The sequence below is a fragment of the Varanus komodoensis genome, unplaced genomic scaffold, assembly GCF_004798865.1.
Source record: "Varanus komodoensis strain SLA01 unplaced genomic scaffold, ASM479886v1 scaffold26, whole genome shotgun sequence".
Lineage (NCBI taxonomy): Eukaryota > Metazoa > Chordata > Lepidosauria > Squamata > Varanidae > Varanus > Varanus komodoensis.
Window position 1 is genome coordinate 10,256,086 of NW_025335684.1, and position 24,946 is coordinate 10,281,031.

At 45.2% G+C, this 24,946-nt stretch overlaps 1 protein-coding gene across 4 annotated transcripts in view; it reads left to right on the forward strand.

The window, feature by feature from the left end:
• Positions 1 to 5,623: 5,623 nt before the first annotated feature.
• MARF1 (meiosis regulator and mRNA stability factor 1) overlaps positions 5,624 to 24,946 on the forward strand; it is a 34,882-nt gene continuing 15,559 nt past the window's right edge. The window contains exons 1-16 of one of the 4 annotated variants that reach the window (XM_044433305.1): positions 5,624 to 5,754; positions 8,233 to 8,434; positions 9,905 to 10,576; positions 11,873 to 12,047; positions 13,049 to 13,275; positions 13,926 to 14,043; positions 15,592 to 15,764; positions 17,570 to 18,004; positions 18,651 to 18,823; positions 18,908 to 19,066; positions 19,894 to 20,083; positions 20,761 to 20,939; positions 21,562 to 21,642; positions 21,804 to 22,040; positions 22,820 to 22,939; positions 24,666 to 24,841. In XM_044433305.1, the coding sequence (XP_044289240.1) occupies positions 8,291 to 8,434; positions 9,905 to 10,576; positions 11,873 to 12,047; positions 13,049 to 13,275; positions 13,926 to 14,043; positions 15,592 to 15,764; positions 17,570 to 18,004; positions 18,651 to 18,823; positions 18,908 to 19,066; positions 19,894 to 20,083; positions 20,761 to 20,939; positions 21,562 to 21,642; positions 21,804 to 22,040; positions 22,820 to 22,939; positions 24,666 to 24,841 (3,259 nt within the window). In that variant the 5' untranslated portion in view covers positions 5,624 to 5,754; positions 8,233 to 8,290. Of the gene's footprint in view, positions 5,755 to 8,232; positions 8,435 to 8,462; positions 9,288 to 9,904; positions 10,577 to 11,872; positions 12,048 to 13,048; positions 13,276 to 13,925; positions 14,044 to 15,591; positions 15,765 to 17,569; positions 18,005 to 18,650; positions 18,824 to 18,907; positions 19,067 to 19,893; positions 20,084 to 20,760; positions 20,940 to 21,561; positions 21,643 to 21,803; positions 22,041 to 22,819; positions 22,940 to 24,665; positions 24,842 to 24,946 lie in introns of those variants that run through there. The other 3 variants (XM_044433306.1, XM_044433307.1, XM_044433308.1) reach the window with 3 other exon arrangements.

Below are 24,946 nucleotides of genomic sequence, written 5' to 3' on the forward strand. Positions count from 1 at the left end.
GCTTTGGCAGTAGCCGAAATAAAAATTCAAAGAAGTTGACCAGGGAACGCTGGAGAAGTCTTGGTTTGACGACCAACGATCTCCAACGAGATGTTTGCAGCTTGGGGCTGTTCCAGCCAGACTGTACAATATTATTTTGCATTCGACTTTGCAATGTCTTATTCATGATTGCTTCATTTTGACTTTACAGGTGGGACACTGAGGCTGGGAGATCGCAGCTTGGCCTAAGACCACACACAGAGTCCATGGTGGAAAGGAGACTCCAGCACGGTCTCCCACACGTGAAAGTCAGCTCTCTAATGAGCGGGCTGCACCCTGGGTCTTGATTTACTTAAAATGGTGTGTTCCCCTTCCTCCATGTTGCTTTAGTGAAGAGATCTGGGGAATAGTTAAGACTGGCTCCATCTCCTTCTCATCACAATTTGCTTCTGCGTGGCCACTGTCTTTTTTCTGATGCTTTTGTGCTCAAAAAGCAGCAGCAGGCAAAGTAGGATTTCTAATAAACCGACAAAGGCTCGCAAGCCAAAAGGATATCCATTTAGTTAGACATCCTTGTTCTTTGTGGAATCAGAATCGATTCATAGGATTTGCGCATGGTCCTGGAGCAGCCAGCTCAGCTTCTATTGTGTCGCCTGTATTCACTGATGACATGGCAAATATTTGTGGAATGTTTGACGGCAGCTGCCTTGCAAAAGGAAACATTTATTTATTTATACATACATACATACATACATACATACATACATTTCTATGCTGCCGCATTCGCCAAAGCCTCGGGGCAGCTCACAACATGTTTAGAGAAGCGGCTGCATTATACCTGGTCAGGCCATTTGTCCGCCTAGCCCAGAGGTCGGTCCAAGCCCCGCTGGGATCACGATCTGACCCCCCAAAATTCTTCCTCCCGCCCTCTCGTGGCTGTTGCACAATCCCGCACGTTGAGGCTTCGGTACCAGCACTAAGAGCTTTAATCTAAAACATGCCAGCATTTTGCGTATTTTGGCCCAAGCCAGCATTGGAAAGCGGCTCCCAAGAGCTTCTTCTCTAGAATGGAGAACGGCTCTTGAGCTGAAAGAGGTTCACCAGCCCCAGTGTTGCCTGGTACTGGCGGCTGTCCAGGTTCCTCAGGAAAGAGGCCTTTCCTCTCTCCTGCCACCTTCATCCATATACCCAGCAACACCTGGAATTGAACCTGCCCGGGACCTTCTGCATACCAAGTTGTCGTGTTCAGCCAACATAACCCTCACTGCTGGGCTGAGTACGGGTTGTCAGTGAACCATGGTTTCTTGTGTTGTCTGAACCCAGTAGGCTAACAAACCATGGTTCACAACCCAACAACAAATGGGATTCTCTTCAGATTGTTTGTGGTTAGCAAACAATGGTTTATTAGTGCTGAGTTCAGACAATGCAATAACCTACATTTCAACAACCAGCCATGACCCACACATGGGTCCAGGGACAACCCACTCATAGAAACATAGAAAACAGAGCGAGTCAGAAGGGGTCTCCCGGGCCATCTAGTCTGACCTCCGGCACCAGCCGGCTCCGCTCACGACATGCCCACCATGTGCACGTCCAGCCTGTCCTTGAACACCCGCACCGATGGGGCCTCAACGACCTCTCGTGGAAGCCCGTTCCACACCCTCGGGGTCCTGACTGTCAGGAAGTGCTTCCTGGCATCCAAATGGAACCTTGGCTCCCTGAGCTTTGCTCCGTTGGAGCGCGTCCTGCCTTCCTCTGCAGGGGAGAACATGTCTCTACCCACCTCCATGTGACATCCCCTCACATACCTGTATGTCGCCAACATATCCCCTGAGTCTCCTCTATACTTCTATACTCAACTAGGATAGAATCACTGGCCGTCAATTATCATGTCTAAACCCGGTTAATGAGTGCTCTCCCTCCAAGGTGTGACTTTCCCCAATTGTTTTTTCTTTTTTCAACCATGATCAGGCTGACTTACTCACAACACTATCATCAGAGAGACAACTTTTTTTCCATGCTGGCTTGTGAACAAGTGTGAGCGTAAAATTGCCCAAGATGGAGCTGATACAAGGTCATTCTTTGTATTCTTGAAAAGGTTTAAATCAACCTTCTCTTTTTCCAGTTGCAGATAGTTACTTTCATTTTATGGTCCAGCCCTTCATGTCAAAACCATTCAGCTAAAAATGGATGATCCAAGGATTATCAGTGGGCTGCCCTGGAGCAGAAGATCGTGTAGCCACATTCCCTTTTCCATCTACTCTGGTGACGGTCAAATGTCCTGCTTCCAGACAGTATCTGATATGGGAACAAGGATGAGAGAAGCAGAGGTGGCGCTGGGCATGGCTCACTATAGCTGGAATGCCAAATCCGTCACTTGCACCTCCCGGTCTCTTGGGAGACCGTTTGCCAGCCTCCTGCTGCCCATGGACACCTGCTGGAATAAGCACACGGGAGTCCCAGCTGTTGCATCAGATCCCCATTTTGACCAAAAGGTCCGTGTCCTCGTGTGCTATGGCCAAAATACACAACAGGGGAAAGTTTTCTTTTAAAGGATTTACTCTCAAGAACCAGCAGCTACCAATGAATCATTCCAGGTGGGCCTTTTATACATGGATTATTTGAGGGTTACATACGACACAGTTAAAATTTTCCAGCAGGTTACATAAGCGAAAAGTTACACTGGCATGCGTGGGGTCAGTGTCAGCTACATTTCAAGATGCACACGCCGATTTCTAGAAAAGAGGGTTTTTCTCAGGCATGGTTATGTGTCAGTGATGGCCTGATTTTACCTATGAAAGTTCTGCCTGTTGATTTGTGCATCCCCTGGATCAGCTGGCTTTTGGCCCACCTTTCCCCTCCTGCTGCCTCCCCCACACCAACATCCTTCTGCTTGGCTGTTCTTCTGAAATCAAATGCCTTCTTCCCCAGACCATGCACCCCCTTTTAGAAACAGGGCTGACCTCCGGTGCCAGTGTGTGCACAGCCTTTAGAGTGTAAGTAAATTGGCACATTATTATTTTATTATTATTATTATAACATTTCTATGCCGCCCCTTGCCGAAACCTCGGGGCGGCTTACAACATGATAAAATACATTGAAATACAATAGTACATAATAAATTACCATTAAATATAAAAATACAAAAAATGCATTGATTTACAAATATAAAATAGGTACTTTGGATTTGTTCCTTTGGGCTTGGCTGCTAGAACCACCCCTGAAGAGAAGGTAGAAGTATGACAGTGTCCATATGCTGATTTGTTCTAACAGCTGAACAGATCTCCTCAGATAATGAAGGGTGGGGACGGGGTCTGCTGCTCCCCCTCTACCTATGTCAGGCATGAATTGGTATAGTACCTGCCGGTAGACTATTCATATGCCATGGATCACTTTGGGTTGCTTACCCAACACCAGCACTCTTCCAACAGATGCCATTAAGGGAATTGCAGGCATATTTTAACGATGGCTCCCTGCCCACCCAGAGCAATCACTTCTACACCTGGAAAAGGAAAACATCCCTAAATACATCTACTATTCGATGCTTCTATACTTTGCTCCATAGCCCCAGCATGTTGAAAGTCAGCTTGAAAATGCTCCGCTTGCCACTGACCAACCCCTGGCACACCAGACAGACCATCAGGCCCAGCATGGCCTGCTGCCCCCTCAGTCCTCCAGCTGTAACCCATGTATCCCAGAGTCCTTTGCAGCAGTACCCATTTTGTCTGAGCCCGCCTGCCCGAGAGTGGAACAGGCTACCTCAGAGGTCCACAAAGGGTTTTAGGTCCTCAATATGTCATTGTCAACCTCCTCCTCCCCCTCCCAGAGCCTTTCCTGTATTTTCCAGCCATCTTCATGAGTTTTTTAAGAGCAAGGATAATGCAGAATTTTCCTGGATGGCACCATGATTTGCTATGGAAGCTTTACATAAACTCTAAATTCTACTTGACCACACAGTGCCACCTTGTGCTATATAATAGGACATATAGGAACATATGGAAAGATAGAGAGGAACTCCCCCCCGGGGGAGGGGACTTGTTTAAAAGGCTCACAGAATCTCCTTAAGAATAGTTCAGTGGGGTACTTTTATACCCCAAACAAAAGAGCAAAATAAGGTTCAATACAAATCATCTTGGTTTCTTTTAAAGGGTTAAAAATTCTTAGGTAACATTTCCAGCAAAGAGAATTAAAATTTACTGAAGGAAAGCTTTTTTTTAAGTAGGCAATTATTTAAATAAATGATAAAGTACTTCCTGACATCTCAAGAACCTGGTCCACATGATCCCTATAGCGTAAGCAACCACAGCTTTTGAGAACACTTTTCCCCTCAAACAGTCCATTCCACCCAGGTTTGGACAAGGCAACAAGCCACAGCTGAAGGGATAATTAGGGTAATGGAAACAGACAAGCCATGGCAATTGGCTCAAGTTGCTGTGCTCACATAAACCAGGCCGCTGTGTTCTTCCAGCCACTGAAACTCTTTCTTGCTACAATGGAAGCACAGGAAGCTCTGAGATGCTCATTTCCCTTTGACTGGTGACTGGCCAAATGCATGAGATATAAGAACCCTCACTACTGACTCTGTATTCCTCAAACCCCAAACCTCCTAATAGATATGGCCCTCTGTGCAATAGATGTATCAACAGTCCTATACGCATCTACTCAGAATTAAGCTTCAGTGTGCTCAACGGAGACTTACTCCCACATAGCGCAGAAATTTGAGACCTCTCTAGGAGTAAGCCCTGCAGAACTCACCGGAGCTGTACTTTCCTGAACAGACCCATACAGAATTGCACTCTTGCACACACCTTCTGGGGTGTAAGCCCCATTGAATCAACTGGGGCAGTGCCACTTACTTCCAAGAGTGTGCTTTGAGAGCCAGAACAGCCATTATTATAGGTGTCCAGCAGCTGCTTTTTCCCCCCTTTCAGTTTTATTCCTGAGCAGATGCAAAGCAGGGTTATCCAAACCTTCACAGCCCGCCCTCCACTACAAGCTACCATTCCTAAGAGAATCCAAATAAGCCATGAGTTTAAATCTGTGTCTAGATGATACAGCTTTCCCCATACCCTTTCTTCTATATTTTAGGGGGGGGGTGATATCCCACCATGCCCAAGCTCCCAATCCATATCGAAACTAAAATGGCAGGGGAAAAGGCACACCTGTTACATCCACATCTATAGCCACGGTTGGTTTGGGGTCAGCTCGGGGCCCTAACATGGGCGGCGGGGTGGGGGTGAGGACTAGGCTTTCAAAATAGGGACCCTGCCCCTACACTAGAGTAAACATGAAGCAAGGAAGCAGGGCTCCTAGACACGCGGATTTAGAGTCATGGCTGCTTTGCACATGGCGAGGGGATCTTTTAATATCTGTACAGCGCCCCCCATCGCCCCCCCCAAATAACTAGGCCACACGCGAGTTCAGGGGCCGAGAGGCGCCTCCAGCGTCCGCAACCGCCCCGCCTAGTGCGCGTGCGCGCTCCCTCGCGAGCCGACCAGGAGGGCCGTGGGACGCCGCTGGGGCCGGGCGCGCGGCTCCGACCTCGCGCGCGCCTGGGCGAAGTCTCGCGAGCGCGACGAGGCCAAGGCCGGGCGGGCGGCGTTTGCGACCGCGGCCGCGCGCTTTTACGACGGCGCGCGCGCCCTGCTTGACGGCTCTGCGCGGCGGAAGGAGCGTAGCGGAAGGAGGCGCGGGGAAGCGGAAGGGGGAGCAAAACAAAGAGGCGGCGGCGGGGCGCGGCGGGCGCGGAATGTGAGGCGGTGGCCAGGAGGGGAGGTAAGCGGTGGTCGGCCGGGCTGGCTAAGAGGGGGTCCTTTCCGGAGCGTGGCGGGGCTCTGAGGGGGCGAGCTGCCCCTCCCTCTGGCGCCCCACGGGGGAGAAAACCACCCGCAGGCGTGTGGGAGACGAGAGCAGGGGGTGCCGTCTGCACAGGCTCAGGAACCCCTGCCCCGCTTCCCGTCCCATTTCTCGGTCAGTTTTCCCTTCATGCGTGTGTGGGGATGCACGTTGTGTTGTGTCCCCTGGAGGGGTTGCTAAGTTGTTCTGTACATGTTCAGGAACCCTTTCTGTTCTTCTCCACCCCCGCCCGTTCCGTCAGCCCAGTTGTCTTCTCAGTAAGGATGACCTTTTCGTAGGCACTGGAACAGTGCCTTTTCTCCTGGGGGAGTTCCTCACTTACATTTTTGGTCTTCCTATGCTCAGGGACCCTTTCTGTGTTTTCTTCTGTACCCACTGCCCGGTCAGCCGAGCCCCTCTGCCAGTTTCCATTCACGTACACTCCCGTGTACTGGTGAATACGTGGTGTGTTGCCTGGAGGGTAGTTTACTCTGTATGTGCTTAGGGACCCTTCTGTTACTTCCTCCACTCAAATCAGCCAAGCCGTTTTCTCAGAACAGATGTACTTCTTGCACCCAGTGTGATGCAGCGTATGGGGTGATGTGTCACCTGGAGAGGTTGCACAGAGGACATCTTTACTAGAGCGTTTTCCCCAGTTTGTGTCTTGCCTGAAGGGAGGGATGTGGAGGGAGGAGTAGCCCGCCCTTCTGTGCTTTCTCCTCTCCTTGCCCCTCTCTTCAGCATTACTGATTTATTTTTTCTCTGTGTGTAAACTTTAAGAATCTTTTGAGGTATTGATAGTTAGACTATTAGCAGATTTTCCAGAGACTGAGTTGCCCAGAGTGGCTTGCAAGAAAAGTTTGGAACAATGGTTGCTAACAGTAAGTGTGTGTGTGTGGGGGGGGGGGGGTCGGTGTTAAATACACAAATACATTTTATATGTGATGTGTTACTTTTTTAAATTGCTGGTTGTGATTTCTGTAAGCTAGATTGAGCAGCTGTATGTAGCACAGAAGTAGCAAGGAAGCAAGACATATACATTGAAAACAGAAACACCATTGAGAGTCTGAAGACAAATAAAAACATATTCCTCCATTAATGCCTCCAATTCCCTTCATAATTGTGTAGTAGCCACCTTTCTGACCGATAGTCCCCTCCTTACTGTTGTCATTAACTCCTCACTATCCCCTGGAGCCCCTCCTGCACGTTGTCCTCTCCTTCCTGCTAAAACTCTTGTGGCCCTCACGGCCTCCCTCTTCTGTTTTCTCACTTACCAGCATATGGGGGAGTCTTCTTTCCTTACAGAAGATTCTAGGGCCCAAAGGAAAGACTCTAGTAGATTTTTCCTCTTTTTATTTAAAACAAAAGGAGTGACTTGTTAGCTCCACATGTAAGCTACTTTTCTGCTAATGCTTTCTAGGCCGTTCACAATTGCAAACTGGTTCGATAGCAATTTGTGTCTATTAACAGTGCCTTTAATATGGACTTCTCCTAATCTTTCTTGTGAAGTGGAGGCATATACTCAAAGCATAAGTTATATAGAAATATGTGACCCTGTGATAGCCAGTGGGACATCTGAAATTTTACTGATAGCCCACAGAAGAATGCTAATATGATAAAGATTAGAGATCAAGGAATTGTGTAGGAATGTTGAAAAAAGCTATGCTTAAACTGTTTTGTGTAAACTTGCTTTTCTAACAGGGAAGAGACTCAAATATAGCTTTTATTATGTTGCTTTATGCTTTTTTAAAGTTTAAAAGCTATAAACCTTTCAAGGTGAATGATATTAAGAAGAGGTTGCTCTCTGCAGGGGACATATGAATTAGTAGCAAACAGAATTAATTAGCACAACCTTAACCAGATGAATTTTTAGGACATAGTTCCAACAGGGAACTGCTGCAAATCATCAGAAGACAGGAAGCCTGTGTTTTTTATTTAGTTTCGTTTCTAACTTGCTGCACACCGGAGGACATATTGTCTAGTGTCATTGTATCTTATAAAGAAAGAAGCAAAGCTTACTCATTTATAATACATGTTGACAGTAAGATATTTTCCCAACTTAGTGCTTGCTTTACAAGCAGCAATGGTTATCTGTTATTTCTTTAACTAACAGACTCCTAGGCAAATAGTTGCAGGATGTATGCGAAGTCTGAGCAACATTCCCACAGGGTCAGACTGCTTCGTTCTATGCTTTTGGGCATTTGGGCTAAGTTAGAGAAGACAGACTTTGTGGAGATTACTTTAACAAACAGAATAAAATATTGTATGAGCTTGTAGACTTAGTTCCACACTCAATATTTAGCATTTGCAATGGAAAGTTAACTAGCCTGTTCATGTCTTAATCATTTTTACCTTATCTACATGTATTTCTAAATTTTATATTTAGATATTTGCTTAAAATGTGCATTTCTTTCACAGGTAGAAAGAATGAAAGAAAGGGAAGGTATAAGAATGTTGACCTCTGTTTGGTTGTATAATGGAAGGAAACATAACAGAGGACGTTTGTACTAGATCGCTTGGATGGCTTCAGAGACAAGATAATGATGCTAAACCATGGCTCTGGAAATTCTCTAATTGTTTTTCGGGTACTGAACAGACTTGTCCTCTCAGTCCAAAAACGGTAGGATTTGCACAAACATTTTCTGAATGGAATGCTACCTGGAACGCTTAGGGTAATAAGTGATTTTGTTCATATCATCTAAAAGGGGACGCACCATGTATTTAAAGTTGTTTAGCATTGTTCCATCCCCAAAAACTGCTGCATGAAGATCCCCATATATACTTCCCTTGCTTGGTATAGCTCTGATTTCTCATGTCTTATTCATTGCTAGCTCTAATCAATAATTTCGGTAGTCTTCGTCCCTGTAGTGGTTGGCATAGTCCAGTGAGATAGCATCATATTAATTCCATTGTGTCTCTGGTATAATTCTGCTTGCACTGAATTTCATGGTCCAGACTTCAACCTGCTCAGTTTTTCCTCCCTGTTTGTGGAGTACCCTTATTTCAACTTTAAAAGGGCTGATGTGCTAAGCCACCCTACTATTTTCCTGATAAGGCATCCAGCGAATACTCACAGAGAGAAAGATTGTTCGATAAACGTGATTAATATGTTCTTTGGTTCCGGGTCAAATAAAGCTGAAAACTGGGAAGGTAGTAGAGTTGGTTTATTTACATACAACTTCTACTGCTCCCTTGATGAGAAAGCCAGATGGTGGTAATTGACTGCCAAATTGTAAGCTAAAATGCCTTTACTGAACTCTGAAACAGCTTTCTGTATTGTGAAGGAACAGACAAGATTACTCTTGGCTGTCTATTCTCTTACTCTAAACTAATGTCTTGTTTGCTAGAGAAACCTTTGTCTTCCCTGGTGTGAAATTCTAGCAAGAGCAGTCCTGTCAAAAGAAGGTCCTGCCGTCCTTATTTATGTAAGCCATCCTGAGGTTATGTGAAAGGACGGCATACAAATACTCTAAGTAAGTAAGTAAGTAAGTAAGTAAGTAAGTAAGTAAGTAAGTAAGTAAGGAAGGAAGGAAGGAAGGAAGGAAGGAAGGAAGGAAGGAAGGAAGGAAAGAAAGAAAGAAAGAAAGAAAGAAAGAAAGAAAGAAAGAAAGAAAGAAAGAAAGAAAGAAAGAAAGAAAGAAAGAAAGAAAGAGTCTAATGAAGTTTCTGACTAGATGAGACCGTGGAGAAGGGCAGAGCAAGGCTGCACAGAGCTTCCCTGAATTCTGCAGCATTTGCCATCTCTGCTGCTAGCCACTGTAATCCAGGCTGCATCCTGTTTCTCCTCTTGCCTTGTTTAAAAATCCCAAAAAGAGGAAACCCAAGTCAAGAAAGCAAATATCTGCAACGGACTGAGATTATTACCGCGTTTGGCATCAGGGACCCTTGAAAATGCAACCCAGTGTGTCCCAGTCGGTGATGGCTTTAGGCCCTTGTTCTGTCTACACACAGACAGAATTGCATTCTTCATGTATTTGCCCCGTGGCAAAGCTGCATTGTACTCCATCAGATTAATCTATCACAGCTGTAACTTGATGAGGTGTTTGGTATTACATGGCACTGATCGCTGTGCTGGCTCTTTACTCCCCAGAACGAGTCCATGGAGAAGAAGAAACCTGCTGTGGAGTTGAAGGCTTTTCCATCCCCTCACCATGCTGCTTCGAAACCCTTTGCAGCTCTCCCCCTTTCCGATGTTCACTCTCTCCAGCAAAAGCAAATGCCACTTCCCTCTGGTTCTAAAGTAAGCTGCTGTCCTCATGGCCCCGACTCTTCCACTCGCGTTCCTCAGCTGCATTTCGGTGGCGGTGGCGGCAGCGGTGGTGGTAGCTTGATTCACACTGGCACAGTATTAGACTCGCAAGGCACTGACACAATCACTTGTCAAATAGGGTCGGGTTTTACTTACCAGTCCGCATCCTCCCTCAAGAATGTTCCCGCTCGAAGCAACGTTGCCAGTGACTTGTCTGGAGCATGCCTGGAAAATAGTCTCTCTTCCTGCCCACACTTCCCGTGCTGTGGGAAGCTCCACTTCCAGTCCTGTCATAGTAACATGCACAAACTGCAACAGTTCCCGGCACATCAGAGCTGCACAACTTCAGGCTACTTTTCCTGTTCTGAATGCAGAAGTGGGGCTGCAGGGCTTCTGGAGGAACACCTCTCACAATCCGAGCGAGCGTCTTGTGTTTGCACCAACTCGCACCTGAAAGTAGCACCTTCCGTTTGTTTAAAGGGCTCTCACTTCTGCACTGAGTGTTTAAGTAAGGTTTGTACCTCCGCATATTTATAATGTGTTTCATGGAACTTTCAGTGGGATGTTGACGGGAAAGAGGCAGAGTTTGATGGCGTGCGGTTTTCATCCTGCAGCTTGGCAATTATCTCAGGGTCAGCAGTAGCGCAAGCCCTCTGTGGATCCAGGTTGGATGGTCAGGCTCTCTGTGATGTAGCAGGCATCTGCTGAGTCTGCTCGTTACGTCCCGCAGTTCATGGAGAAGTAGCATCTCTCTGCTGACTGCTTTAGGGGAAGATACTTTTTGCACCCCAATCTATCTGGAACCATACCAAGTTTTGATTTTAAGTGACAAATTCAAAACAAAAGATTACTCAGAGATGTGCATTTTTCTTCAAGTGGTTTTGTTTGTTTGCTTTTCCCCTCCCAGCATCACTGAATCAAAGGTATTTCTGAGATTTTTTTGCTGGGTATATTATTGTTTGGGCCATCACAGGGATTAGTAACAGTAGACTGAAAAAAGTAGAGGGAGGGTAAGTGAAATTGATTGTCTGAAACAAATACTCCTCATGGTTGACTGAAAAATGGGACGTTGTAGGATTTTTTCCCCCTGTCTAAGCATGTATGGGATGTTACAGGCTGAAGAAATACAGTAGTTTCATAGACTTGAGAATAACTCTTAAATGCTTTTAACTACTCTCCCATTGCCTGGATGGCATCAAAAGACAAAGACAATCAGCATTGGTTTCTTGGGCCATCTGGAAAACTAAGCACTTTAGAAGGGAAGGCTCGTGGTTTGTTGCTTCCTTTGCTCTCCAGGCTCCACTACCCTAGAACAAACATGAGGAATCGGTTATTTGCAGCCTGTGATCTTGGTATTAAGTGTCCATTAAAACGAGAGGCTGTCTTTTACATAGAATTCTATTTACAGCACCATTGAGATTATTTTCTTAGTATGTGGCTCTTTCTGCACTTCTCTGGCCTGTCGGTAACAGAGGACGGGCTGGAAGAACATTGGTCTGCATCCAATGAAGTAATTACGTTCTTTGGCCTTGGTGAGCATATCCTCTCTGCTGTACGCCCGGCTCTTTTTGCCAGGAGGCTGCTACAGAAGCAGGATGGAGAATCTTACTGCACCTCCTGAAAGTGGGAAGCGCCATATTATTTCAAAAATGCCAACTCAAGGCCGAAAAGTGGGCACTCAACCTAAATAGCCCCCCTCAACCAGAGGAGCTCTTCTAGTCCAGGGAGAATGTGGTTGGATCAGTAACATGCTCTTTCTTTCTTCACGTGTATGAATGCACTAAGCAGTTTTGCACATTTTCCCAACAGCAAACCAGAGAGAGTTCGGTTGATGCAGCTAAAATATGGCCAAATATTCCTCTTCCAAATGCCCCGGCTGCACCTGTCTCCCTCCCGGTATGTAATGGCTGCGGAACCAAAGGAGCCAGAAAGGAGAAGAGTTCACTTTTGGCCAGCAGCTTTGGCCACTTGCCCCAGAAATACGGTAAAGTCTATTGTCTTAGCAGATAAGCTTTACAGTGGTGAAAGTTGGAGCCTTTCGCATCAGTGGTTAAGTGTTGTGTTTTCATCTAACAGCATGAGAGCTGCATTTCTTAGAAGTGAATTGTCCTTGCCATGAGAGGATGGCATGTCAGGTCATGTCTCAGTAATTCTGTGTTCATGTTCCACCCAGTCATAATGCTTGTGGTTAAGTAATTTCAGATAAAGGCTAGCAATGGCTACTAGCCAGAGTGGGAAACAACAGCAGGATAATAGTGCTGCTGAAGGTCTTCTCAGAGGCACCTGAATGGCTACTCAGAGAAACCGAGGCCAATCAGTTCGGTCTTTGATCTGATCTAGGCTCTTGGGGGAAGATGAAGTAAGCGTGTGGGGAAAATGTTTTGATCATCCTCTTATCACATATTCCAGCCTTCCCAAAGCCTTCTAGTTGTGTCAACTCTCATTGTAGCCAGTGGCCAGAAATACTGGAAATTGTCATTTAAAAGATCTGTGGGGCGAAGGCTAGTATATTCAGTGGCAGACCTGGATTTATCTTTGCATAATATGAGGAGCAGACCTTGGTTACAACCTGAATTCAGTCTCGGTTCTCTTCTGGCCCTGGAATATCAGCAACCTCATTAAGCTATTTTTCATCCAGGTCAACTTACTGAAAATAGGAGCTAGTTCAAGGCAAAGCAACATGTAATGCCAGCAGGTAGGTGGCAATAGTGCCTTTCCCTTCTGGCATTTCTACTGACCATGGAAAGCACTCTGAAGCGGAGTGTGGATCATAGATCATGTGGGGGTGGGGTTGTCACTTACTGGTGCTGAACTGAACGCTTCCCACTAAATGATCTTTAGCATTTTATCCGTGCAATTAATGTCCACAATTACTTTGCAATTGTTACGAACGTTCTAGCTTCTTCTAATTTTGCATTTGAAACTGCAGCACGTTTGACAATAGTGTTTCACATGAGTTGTTTCTTTAACCTTTTCCAATTAAAGGACCTCCAGAAGTTGCCGTAACAAACCAAGTGCTAGAAAACCTGCCTCCCATTGGAGTCTTTTGGGACATTGAAAACTGTTCTGTTCCTTCCGGCCGTTCGGCTGTAGCAGTGGTACAGCGAATTCGTGAGAAGTGTTTTAAAGGCCACAGAGAGGCAGAGTTCATTTGTGTGTGTGATATTAGTAAGGAGAATAAAGAGGTTATCGAAGAACTGAACAACTGCCAGGTAAGCTCTTTGGGATTTAGCGCCTTTCCATAAGTCTCTTTCCAGTTCATATTTTGATCAGTGCAGACAAGAATATAGAGTTGGAGGGGATGTTGTAGGCCACCAAATTATCTGTTTCAGCTGCTCAAGCTCTGTGTATTGTGGGAAATCCAAAGCAGGAATATTCAGAACAGACAACTGTCAAGCCTTTACTAGAAGACCCTTCCATGAAGGAGAGCAAATGGTTCTGTGTTTGAACTTCTCTTACTGAGACATGTTTCCTCATGCTCTACTGCAGTCTACATTCCTCTCAGTTATGCCCGTTAAATCTAGTCCTCCCACCCAGTTCCTTCTATTTTTTGCGTATGATTTCTTTTCCATATGCAAAGTCATTTTCACGACCTTCCTCTGAACTTCTTGCAACTTGTCTCTGTTTTCAAGATGATGTGCCTAGTGCTGGACACAGTTCTCTAGATGTGGTCTGGCCAGTGTGGGATAAAATAGGAGAACTGCTTTTCATGACTTGGGAGGCTTTGGTTCTGTTAACGCAGCCATTTTTTTTCCACCCACCTCACACTCCTGCTTGGCTGCATTTCTGCGAAAGGTACCAACTGTGGACCAAGTCCCTACAGCATTGGCTTTAATTGAAATGACTCCTTGTTTTTCTTCAGGTAACAGTGGCACACATAAATGCCACAGCGAAGAATGCAGCAGATGACAAACTCAGACAGAGTCTTCGAAGATTTGCCGATACACACGCTGCACCAGCCACTGTGGTCCTTGTATCAAGTATGTGTAAGAAATACTTCATATATAGCTTTGAGTTTTAATTGCCCAGATTTAAGGACCAGACAGGTCAGTTTCATTTTAATACCTGGCTATCAGAGACAAATTACGCCAATCGCAGGAACAGAGTGTTTCACTCAAATTCTGGCTCAGTCTGATGTCTGATCAGCTGGATGCTGGATTTTTTTTTTTCTACCTTGCTTAAATTATTGTAAGTTAAGTATTTCTTCAGGATTTAGAGTATTTCTTTAGGGTTTAAATGTTTCTGGCTATGCAATCAACTGAAAGCTGCTTGTGTTCACCTTGAGTGGATCTGCACAAAGCAAATGAAGCCAGCTGCTTGGCTGCGGAGCAGCGCTGTCCTCCAGACAGATGTCGTGCTGCCTGCCGAGAGTGCCCTGCGCAGGTGCCCTTGAGTGTGAATGCCCCATTCATGTGCCTTCCCACTGGTTTGCCCTCTGTGAGCGCCTTGGTTCAGAGCAATGCGGACTGTGTGGCATCTGTCTGTAATAGCAGCTGCCTTGCTTACATTGCCTCTCGGACAACTCCTGGTATGTCTGCACACATTGGGAAGGATTTCTCTAGAACTCCTCATGCCTCTGTGTCTGTGGAGCTTTCACAAGGAGATGCTCTGAGTAGCGTCACTCTTAAGGCTTTTGCTACTAGACTTACTGGTGGGGAGATGGGATGGGATAGGAAAACAAAGCTGTGCAAACAAGAATGAGACGAGGTCGGACGTGCAGAGACCTGGGACCTCACATGAACTCTGTGTGGACTAAAGAAACTCCACTGGACTTCTTCAGGTTTCCTTTTTTTTATTTATTTAGGCTTCGGCGAATGGGGCGGCATAAAAATGTTTTAATAAAATAAAAATAAAATAAATAAATTTGTTTGTTTAGGAAATTTCTAGGCCGGCCATTACTGTCGTCTCTGGACGGCTTACAATGCATTATTCTAAACAAAATAAATTGGCTACACCACAACTGAGTATAAAATGACATGGTTAAAAATAAATTAAATGAATAAATATACAATTAAAATTAATTAACTTTAAAATATTGGAAGAGGGCCTCTACTGCCGATCTTAGGGGGCAGGAGGGCATATAGGGAAAAGGGTGTTCCTTTGGATATCCTGGTCCCAAGCCGTTTAGGGCTTTATAGGTGATAACCAGCACCTTGAATTGAGCCCGGATGTCAATGGGAAGCCAATGGAGCTGATAGAGGACTGGAGTTATGTGAGAATAACGACCAGTCCCCGACACCTTGTCGTCTTTGCAACCCACTGCACACGGGCAATAATAATGTCTTTGCTCTTCTTTACTCTCTGCAGCATCCTCTGCTCAGCCAGTGAGTGATGCGTTTGTGCCTTCTGTTTTTTCTGCTTAGTGTGCGGCTTAATTGGAGCCGAGTCTCTGTTTGGGAAGTAATCTAGCTAGAAGTTTGCCAGGAGTTGCTGGTAATTTTGAAGAGAACAGCCCACATAAGGGTGAACTTGTTGAAACAGTCTTGCTAAACCAATGGTTTTTCTTGATGTTGAGTTTGTATTTTCAGCTGATGTGAACTTTGCACTAGAACTCAGTGACCTGAGACACCGCCATGGTTTCCACATAATCCTGGTGCACAAAAACCAAGCTTCTGAAGCGCTCTTGCATCATGCCCATGAGCTCATCAGATTTGAAGAATTTATTTCAGATTTGCCTCCAAGATTACCACTGAAAAAACCGGTGAGTGCTTTCCTCTGAGATGTTCAGGTGAATAAACTGGAGGAGCTCTGTTTCCCTTCAGCCAAAACAAGGCATTTCTCAGTTTAGCTAAATCACCTGTGACTAAACTCAATATGAACTTCTTTAGCCACTTACCTGCGCCATGATTAAACAGACCGTGGTATCTTCTCCCTTTACTTCTTGCTATTATGATATCACTGTTTACCAGTTAAAGCCTCCGGTGTTCCAGATCCTTTTAATTTACCAGTAAATGCATACACTAGCTTTACTCTGGAAATAAGTGCGTCAGTTGTCAAAACAGGTGTTGAACGTAAAACTCTTGTGCATTCACACAAGTCTTTCAAGGGAGCCCTCCTTGAAAGAGATCAGGAGGGTGGCTTCCTGGAGGAGGGCTTTCTCTGCGGTGACAGCCCGACTGCAGAACACGCTCCCCAGAGAGGTTCGCTTGGTGCCAATTCCAGGCAAAACCCTTTTTATTCTCCCACTACTTTAATTGCCAGTTTGTTTTAATCTGTGGATATGCACTTAATACTGGATGCTGTACTGCTCTTACTTTTATTTTTATTCTGTTGTGTTGCTGTTGTGAACCATCCTGGGATGTCTGTGTTGGAAGGGTATACAAAAGTTTTAAATAAATGAATAGAATAGAATCTGATCCAGAATAATGTGCAGTTTTAATAATTCTGAGGAAATAGTTCCAGCAAGTTTCAAGGCCAGTGCCATTGTGATTACCCACCTCGACTGGGTTCACACAACACAGCAAATGTGGTTACCACAGTTTTACCATGATCAACCTGCCAGATAAGCAAGTTTCTGTGTTATCATGGCTTCCATCCTGCCCACTCAGGCCTCTCACTGGTGGCATGTAGACCATCACCATGCCTGAAATTACCTGCCAGTTCCTCATTGGTCCACATCTCTGTAGGCAGAGAGAGATCATAGAGGCTGTATGGCTGAAAAGGCTGCTAAAGTAGCCTCTCTTTCTAGGGCACACTGTGCTAGTTGCCTACCAAGACTGTGGAAACATCAATCCTGGGTTTAGAGAACATAGCAGACCATGGTGGTATTAAGAAACCATACAACAAACCATTGTTTCTCATGGTTTCTAGTGACCAGGTGTACCCTGGTGAAACACCGCACCTGGATTGAGACAGCACAACAGACTGACAATGGTAAACAAAAACATTGTGGCTTCTTGTGCTGTCTGAGCCAGCCATGGTCTTAGTGTATGGGCATTCCAGGTAGATAGTCCTGAGGTAGCGTGGGTAGCCACACCTGTGGCTGTCGCAGTCCGGGGCAGCAGTGCAGTGGCTGCCCAAGGATGCCGCCTGCCTGCAAATGCAGGAGTGGTACCTGCAGAAGGGCCAAACCAGGGAGCCCTTACAGGCCAGGTTTTAGTGTTGTCTTGAGCACTAATTCAGGGGAGAAATGCTGCCCCGCCGTGGGTGACCCCATCACCTGCTCTCCCCCTCCAGAGACCTCCTCAGAAAGGTCAGAGCTGCTTCGGGGGGGGGGGGAGGTCTGAATTTGTTGTCATTGCTTGTTTTCTTAAGGCGTGTATTAAATTTTGTATTGTAATTCTGTGCTTTATTGTGTTGTGTTTTTGTATTTTTTTTCTATATTGTATAAATTGTTAATGCCCTGGAGAGCTTTGGAAATTGGGTGGTATAGAAATGACATGACAAGTCCATAAAGCTATGGGTTGCATTAATGTCTAATACAAAAGTCTTGTCAAAATCTTCAGTTGTGGTTCTGTGTCCTGGCTTCTCCGGAAGCCAACTAAAACCTTTTGTTTTAACAATTAGGCATGCCATACCCTGTTATATGTTTACAACCTGCCAACAAACCGAGACACCAAAAGTGTCTGCTACAGACTCCGACGTTTGTCAGACAACTGTGGTGGGAAGGTACTGACGATTTCTGGCAGCAGTGCAATCCTCCGCTTCTTAAATCAAGATAGTGCTGAACGTGCTCAGAAGCGAATGGAGAATGAAGACGTCTTTGGCAATAGGATCATTGTGTCTTTTACCCCCAAAAACAAAGAACTTTCTGAAACCAAGAATACGAGTTCTACTGCAGCAGAAAAAGTTAAGTCTCCCAAAAAAGTCAACAAGAACACAAAGCTGTGCCTCGTGAACAGAGAATCAAATGATCAATCTTCCACCAACAAAGCAATTTCAGGAAAAGGTTCTCAAGCATATGGGTCAGCTCAGAAGAACACAAGCATAAAGAGTCTACAGGTATGAATGCTGTTACATCTTTTGAAAGTGTTAGTTTCTGATCTTACTGATCTTCACCAGCATCGTCAGGTTGCTCTAAAACCAATTCAGGTTTACCAATCTCTTTTAATCCACTAGTGTGCTCTGTGCTCTCCTTAATCATTAGAGGCATGTATTTAACTTTGCATAAACATTCCAATAGATTCACTGAAATTGGGAAGTAAAAGGAAAACATTCTAGGGAATGCAATCTGAAAAAGAAGATGGAAGCCAGAGAGGCTGCTGGCCTCTGTGCAGGTGTGTCCCCACTGTCTCCCTCTAGCTGCATCCCCCCATTCTTCCTGTGCCTCCTTGGGACTTTTGAAATGGTGCTGAGGCTGTTACATCAGGAAGAAGACATGAGGAAACCACAATCAAGCAAGAAGTTTCTTACTCGTGCTTCTCTGGATCCAAGCCTTTATGATTTATAACTTACACTTTGGTTGTATTTGATCTGAGATTTAGATTTAACAAGTGTGCCATCCCACTCACTGGAAATGTTTAATGTTCTTAATTTTTGCATATTGCATCACTAAACTATAAATGGCTCGTTGCCCTTCAGCTCCCTCAATTAGAATTCATTTCCTACATCTTCTCTGCTTCTCTCTTATTTTTTTTGTTCCTTCCAGGAACTGTGTCGTATGGAGTCAAAAAATCCAAGAACCTCTGAGAACCGCCAAGACCAGTCAAGAGAGAACTGCCAAGACCAGCCATTGCAAAATAATTCTAATGCAGCTAGTTCTGCACCTCTGGCAACCAGAAAAACAGGAGGAGGAGACGCCATTCATAAAAGCAATCCAAAGTATGTCAACAGCATGAGTTAATTTTGTCACAGCAGGAGCCGAAGTAGCAAATCTAAATGATGCCGTCATTCTCCTTTATGCAGGAAGGATTTGTCTGTAGCCAGAAGTGTCAGCAACTCCCCAATAGAGAGAAAAGAGAAGGATGACATGTTCCAAGTTAGCTACCCGTCCGCTTTCAGCATGCTCACAGCATCAAGGCAGCTCAGCCCTGTTCTGATTTCTCAGAGTTGTTGGTCGTCAAGGTAAGCAGCTTTTTGCAAGCCAAAGCACTCTGGGGAAGAGCCTGGAACCAGAATGGCTCCGAATGCACTACGTGAATGTTTTTGCACGGCTGTGAATCTGCCCTAACACCAAAGTCAGTGGGACAGGAGATGCTGGGAAAGTAGAGGAGGTATTTGATGCTTCCTTCCTTCCTTCCTTCCTTCCTTTGTATGGGCATATCCTTCACCTGAGGCAACTTGTCTCACCACTGGAAATGTGTTGGGCATAACACAACACAGAATGCCTTGTATGTCCCACTTTGGAGCAGATTCTGTGAGCACTGGTGCGCATTCCCTGCTCCCTCAAGGGAGGGGCCACAGTTCAGTCGCAGTGTGCCTGATTTGCAGGACCCCGGGCTTGTTCCCCGATGTTTCCAGATAGTGTAGGAAAAAACTGCCTGAAACCCTGCAGAGTTGCTGGCAGTCAGTGTTGGCAAACTGGACGAGACGGACCAGTGGTCTGCGCCTGCATAATACAGGTTTAGCGAGGCAGAGTTACCCCAGTGTATGATGATGATGATTGTAATAGTACTGGCACAAGAACGAGAAGATCTTCAAACAAACAGGGTTTAATCTGTTCATTGCAACCAAAATTTACAACCTCAAACCATCCGGCACAAAACAAAGAGGGTAGATGACTATGTCTGACATGTTACTCCACTGGATTGAAGATGTTCTCCTGAGGACAAAAATGCTTTCACTTGCAAATCTGAAAATGCCTAAAGTGGTTTATCATTGCTCTATGTGTGTATTGTGCAGTACCATGAATGATTCTGAAATTCTCTTTTTTCCCCATGCTGTTTCCGCAGGAGTGTGTCTCCAAACATTTCGAACAGGTCTTCTCCGCTCACCTTGAACATCCTAAATCATACGGGCAGTGCAGACTGTCCAGATCCTTTTGCAAACGGGGTGGATATTCAGATTAGCAACATTGACTACAGATTATCCAGGAAAGAGCTGCAACAGACCTTGCACGAAACCTTCTCCAAGCACGGGAAGGTAAGCCAAAGCGGTCGTGCACCCACTTGTTTCAGTTCATGAGATCGCCGGAATGAATGCAGGCGGCTTCCCTAAGGCAGCAGCGCTGTAATCACAGCTCAGGAGTGGAAGCTGCCAATGAACAGAGTGCATGTGTGACACTTCCAGTGCGACAGTGAAATCAAAAATAGAACGCTTAGATGCAGGGCCAAGGAATTGCTTTGTGCCAGTGCCTTTTGCAGCATCTGAAGCCACATGTGCATTGCACTCTGAAGTAGTTGCTCTTACTTATTTGTTTATTTTTCGATTTATATCCTGCCTTTTTCCTACAAAGGGCTCAAGGCAGCTTACATCGTTCTCCTCCTCCATCTTATCCCCACAACAACCACCCTGTGAGGTGGGTTGGGCTGAGAGTCTGTGGCTGGCCCAGAGTCACCCAGTTGGCTCCATGGCTGAGCAGGGACTTGAACCCAGGTCGTCTGAGTCCCAGTCCCATTCTCTTAACCACTACAGCACACTGGCTCTCTTAAAGCATTTACATGCCTCTGACCCAAAGCTTGTGGTGGCTGGGGCTTCATATTATTTTAGTAATGCATATAATGGCCAATGCATGTTTCATATCCTCCTTGGGTATCCTGGATGTCCTGAGTAGCTCAGCATTTCTGCTCTGCAATTATTTTTTAATCTCTTATTTTCAGGTCAAAACTGTAGAACTCAGTCCACATACAGATTATCAGCTGAAGGCAATAATTCAAATGGAGAATCTGCAAGAAGCGATTAGTGCCGTCAACAACCTCCACAGGTGCAAAATTGGTGGCAAGAGGATCCAGGTCTCACTAGCAACAGGAGCGACCAATAAATCCCTTGCTTTAATTAGGTAAAGCACAAAAGCAAAAGGTAAACGTCGGTTTGTGGTAATTTTGACTGGAGGTGGGTTATGGAGCGTTCTTAAAATGGGATCATTTTCAGAGGATATATCCAGGCGGGGGGTGGGGGGGTGCATAGAGAATGGTAGTGAGAGGGGCCTCACCCGTCTTCAGATAGTTACTAAAAGGAAAGTGGAGAAAATGGTGTGTTTTCTTTGTATGCCAGGGAAGATGAGAAGTAATGATTTCTGGGAATAGCCAAAAATACTTAGGACAGACATAAGCACTAGAGCAACTGTCCAGGCAAGTTGGTTCTGTAAACTTAGGCGGGAACCAGCCCTCAAGATAAGAGTGACTGGTTTACCGAAATGTATTCCCCACTGCACGTGTGGAACTCCTGCAGCCTTAAAGTAATATTTCAACTTGTGGCCTCAGCTGTACTTAATCCATGAGCTTTCTGTCTTCCTAAGACGTGGTATCGATACTCTCAAAGAGTTAAATGCCTTTCCTGGGCTATGGCAGTGGTCCGACTTTGTAGGGAAGACTGGTGACTCCAGAGTAAATCCAGAACAAGGGTGAGAATACCATGATCCACTGTGCTTTTCTAACATGCCACAACTTTTCCATCCACAGCTCAGAAGCAATGTCAATCCTTCAAGATGCTCCTGCGTGTTGTCTCCCTCTTTTCAAGTTCACAGAGATCTATGAGAAAAAGTAGGTTTGAAATGTGCCCCTTTAATTGTAAGGAATCATAAATGTTTCTATTTCAATCCTTTGCAACTAGTAGTACCTTTGAAACAGATCTTCTTTGCAAGAATAGAGCTTGCCTTAGCCCTTTCTTCTCCTCCTAAAATCTTTGTTTTATTTATTTTTAGATTTGGACATAAGATAAATGTATCTGACTTGTATAAATTAACTGAAGTTGTAGCAGTCCGCGATCAAGGCAATGGACGGCTTGTATGTCTCTTACCAAGTAGTCAAGCAAGACAAAGCCCTTTGGGATCCTCACAGTCCCATGATGGTTCTTCTGCTAATTGTAGTCCGATCATATTTGAAGAACTGGAGTATCATGAGCCTATTTGTAAACAGCACTGCATGAATAAAGACTTCAAGTAAGCTGCATTTTCAGGTCTTCCATCTTACTTTGGAATTGAGGTTGAGCATGCCAGCACACGGTGCTTTAATTCAAGGTGCCGTCCTAGGCCTACCTGGACAGAAGAAGCCGTACAATCCCAGCCACCAATGCCAGCTGAGGAAGGCTGGGAGTTGCAGGATTCTTTAGGTCTGAAGATGCTTGCAATCATACCCTAAGTCTGGAAAGGCTGTTTGGGTTTATCGTTGTGGAATCAGTGGGCTCGGTTCGGTGGCAAGACAAGCCCATACAACTGTGTGGCGAGTTTTATTCTGTCATGTTTGCTATCAACATGACCTTGGCTTCCGCATCTGAGTTAGGTCCTTAAGAATAAGCCCTATGCTAAGTCAAACTATTGGCTTGTCCTGCCTGGTCTTGTTTCCATGGCTTCAGACATGGGTGCTTCCCAACCCTAGCTGAAGATGCTTGGGTCTTTCCACGTGCAAAACATGCTTCTCGCTTCCGAGCTACAGCCACTGTAATTCTTCCATGGGATGAAGGATAGCGCAGACCTGTGCAGATTAAATACAGTCCCCCTGATTTGTGCCTGCTAGACCACAGAGCGCACTCGTCTGCTTAGCAGTCGCACTACAGCGATACTGCACCGTATACCTCCTGCCACTGGCTGTAAACATGAGATGATTCTTCAACGGCAGGCACGTAACAATGCTGTTTTTTCCAACTGGCCAAAGTTATGCTAGAGAAAATATTTCGCTTTGCCTGGTGTCAATTTTAACTACTGTTTTGTTGCTTCTCTAGCGAGCATGACTTTGATCCCGACTCCTACAAAGTTCCCTTTGTGGTTTTGTCTCTGAAGACGTTCGCACCGCAAGTCCATAGCTTGTTGCAAACGCATGAAGGGACCGTGCCGTTACTTAGGTAAGATGGTTCCGTTGTCGTTGCTAGCACACAAAGTAAGCATCTGGGGGAAATCGTTTATCATACCACCCACAGAACATCTTTTTTTAGGGCCTGAGTGTGTGTGTGTATGTGTTGAACTTAGGTACTCTGCTTCTCATTTCGAGCAAACATTTTCCCTGAAAAATCAGTCTTACCTCACTCAAACTTTGCTTGCACATTTTGAGGTTACTTTTTGGCTGAAAGGGCTGGAAATGTGTGCTTGAAAACACAAGGTGGAGACTTTAAAGACAGTTTAATCAGTGCAGATGGAGCATTCTGGCCTCACACAGTATAAATACATAAACACAGGGTACTGCAGCCCCGTTCAGGGCAACGTGATACTGATATTTAGCATGTGAGAAACCGTGAAGGACTAAACTCGATCGGCCTCTGATTTTCTCTTCATTTGTCATCCCAATTGCACTGCAGGTGCTTTCTTCTTTTCTGAGTTCCAGGTTTCTTCCTTTGTTTCATGCCTGTGCCACTCTTTCCCTTGCACTCACTGTCTCCCGGCATCTGCATCTGCAGTTGTTCAAACAGTTCTGAGACTGCCACCTTTCCCCAGAAGCCTTTGACCTTTCATCCTCTCTTCCCACCTCCCATCCTGTTTAGTGTGCTTCCCTCCACATTATGACCGTGCTGTTTAAACAGCAAGCCACAGGGAGCGTTGGTTCCTCTGTAATAGTCTGTGCTGTGCCTAGACTTAGGCATGAAGGTTTCCCATTCCTTTTTGTTCACATCAAGGCCATTTCCAGCTAGCGTTCTTACACCCCTGATGCTTTGTGAGCATCATCCTCTTCATCCTGCTCCACAGCTAACATATCCTGGAGCCCTGAGCAGGGCAAAGATAGACAGTACAAACAGATAAAAGAATGAACTTGTCAGAGACAGGCTAGCAGGAAAAGTGGTGGTGGGCCAGGCAAGGCGGCTCCCTGAAGTAATGCTTTCAGGAGGTGCCTGAAATAGTACAGTGCTGGTACCTGCCTGATCTCCAGGGGCACAAAACAGGAGCACTGCACTTAAGGTTCTTCTCCAGGTAGACTCACACCTTGCCACAGGGCTCTGGAGGGCTTCCAGGATGGTGCCACCTCAGTGGCTGGGCGGACTGGTGAGGGAGAAACACTCCTTTTAAGTGTTCTGGTCCCACATGTTCTCTTACAGGTGATAAAGTGCAGACATGGGCATTAGGTGTTGCAAAGGAAGTTTGTTTGGAAAATAGAAATAAAACTCTCAGTTTTCTTATGGACATATATAATCCACAACATGGCAAAACTGCATGAGTTGGGCATATCAAGTTGTGCAGAAAATCTGTAGCAACTGGGGTTTTTTTGTTGTTTGTTGTAGGAGTTTTGTTTGCTTTTTGTTTTGGTCCTTAGATCTTAAAATGTATACTGACCTGTGTTAACTGTTGCAAAGTTGTCCTAGGTTTTTGCAGATTCACATCTGACTCCAAATTCCTATCCAATTGCTTGTTTTCGTTGACTCAGGAGTTAACTGCTGGCCATGCCAAATTAAGGTTGTGACCACCATAAACTATAATAAGACAGACTGATATCAAATAAGTATACTCCACATTCAAAACATCTTTAAAGGTTGCTAATACATATCTGCATCTGTTTTACTTATTTACCAGAGGCTTAATTGGCCATCTGTGAAGTAGCACCTATAAAGACTGGTCAGACACTTTTCTGTTTTGGTCCTGCAGCTTTCCAGACTGCTATGGTTCTGAATTTAGCAATCTAGAAGTCGTGCAAGAAGGCCAGGGTGGAGTTCCTCTGGAACACCTCATCACTTGTGTTCCTGGTGTTAATATATCCACTGCACAAAATGGTATTAAAGTTGTAAAATGGATACATAACAAACCACCACCTCCTACTGCAGGTACGTATCTCATTATTTTTTTTAAAGAACTTGTTTCTTCATTGGAAACTTTTTCCGGACCTACAGTGTGGTTAAGGAAGGGTGCCGTATAAATAGTTTAAATAA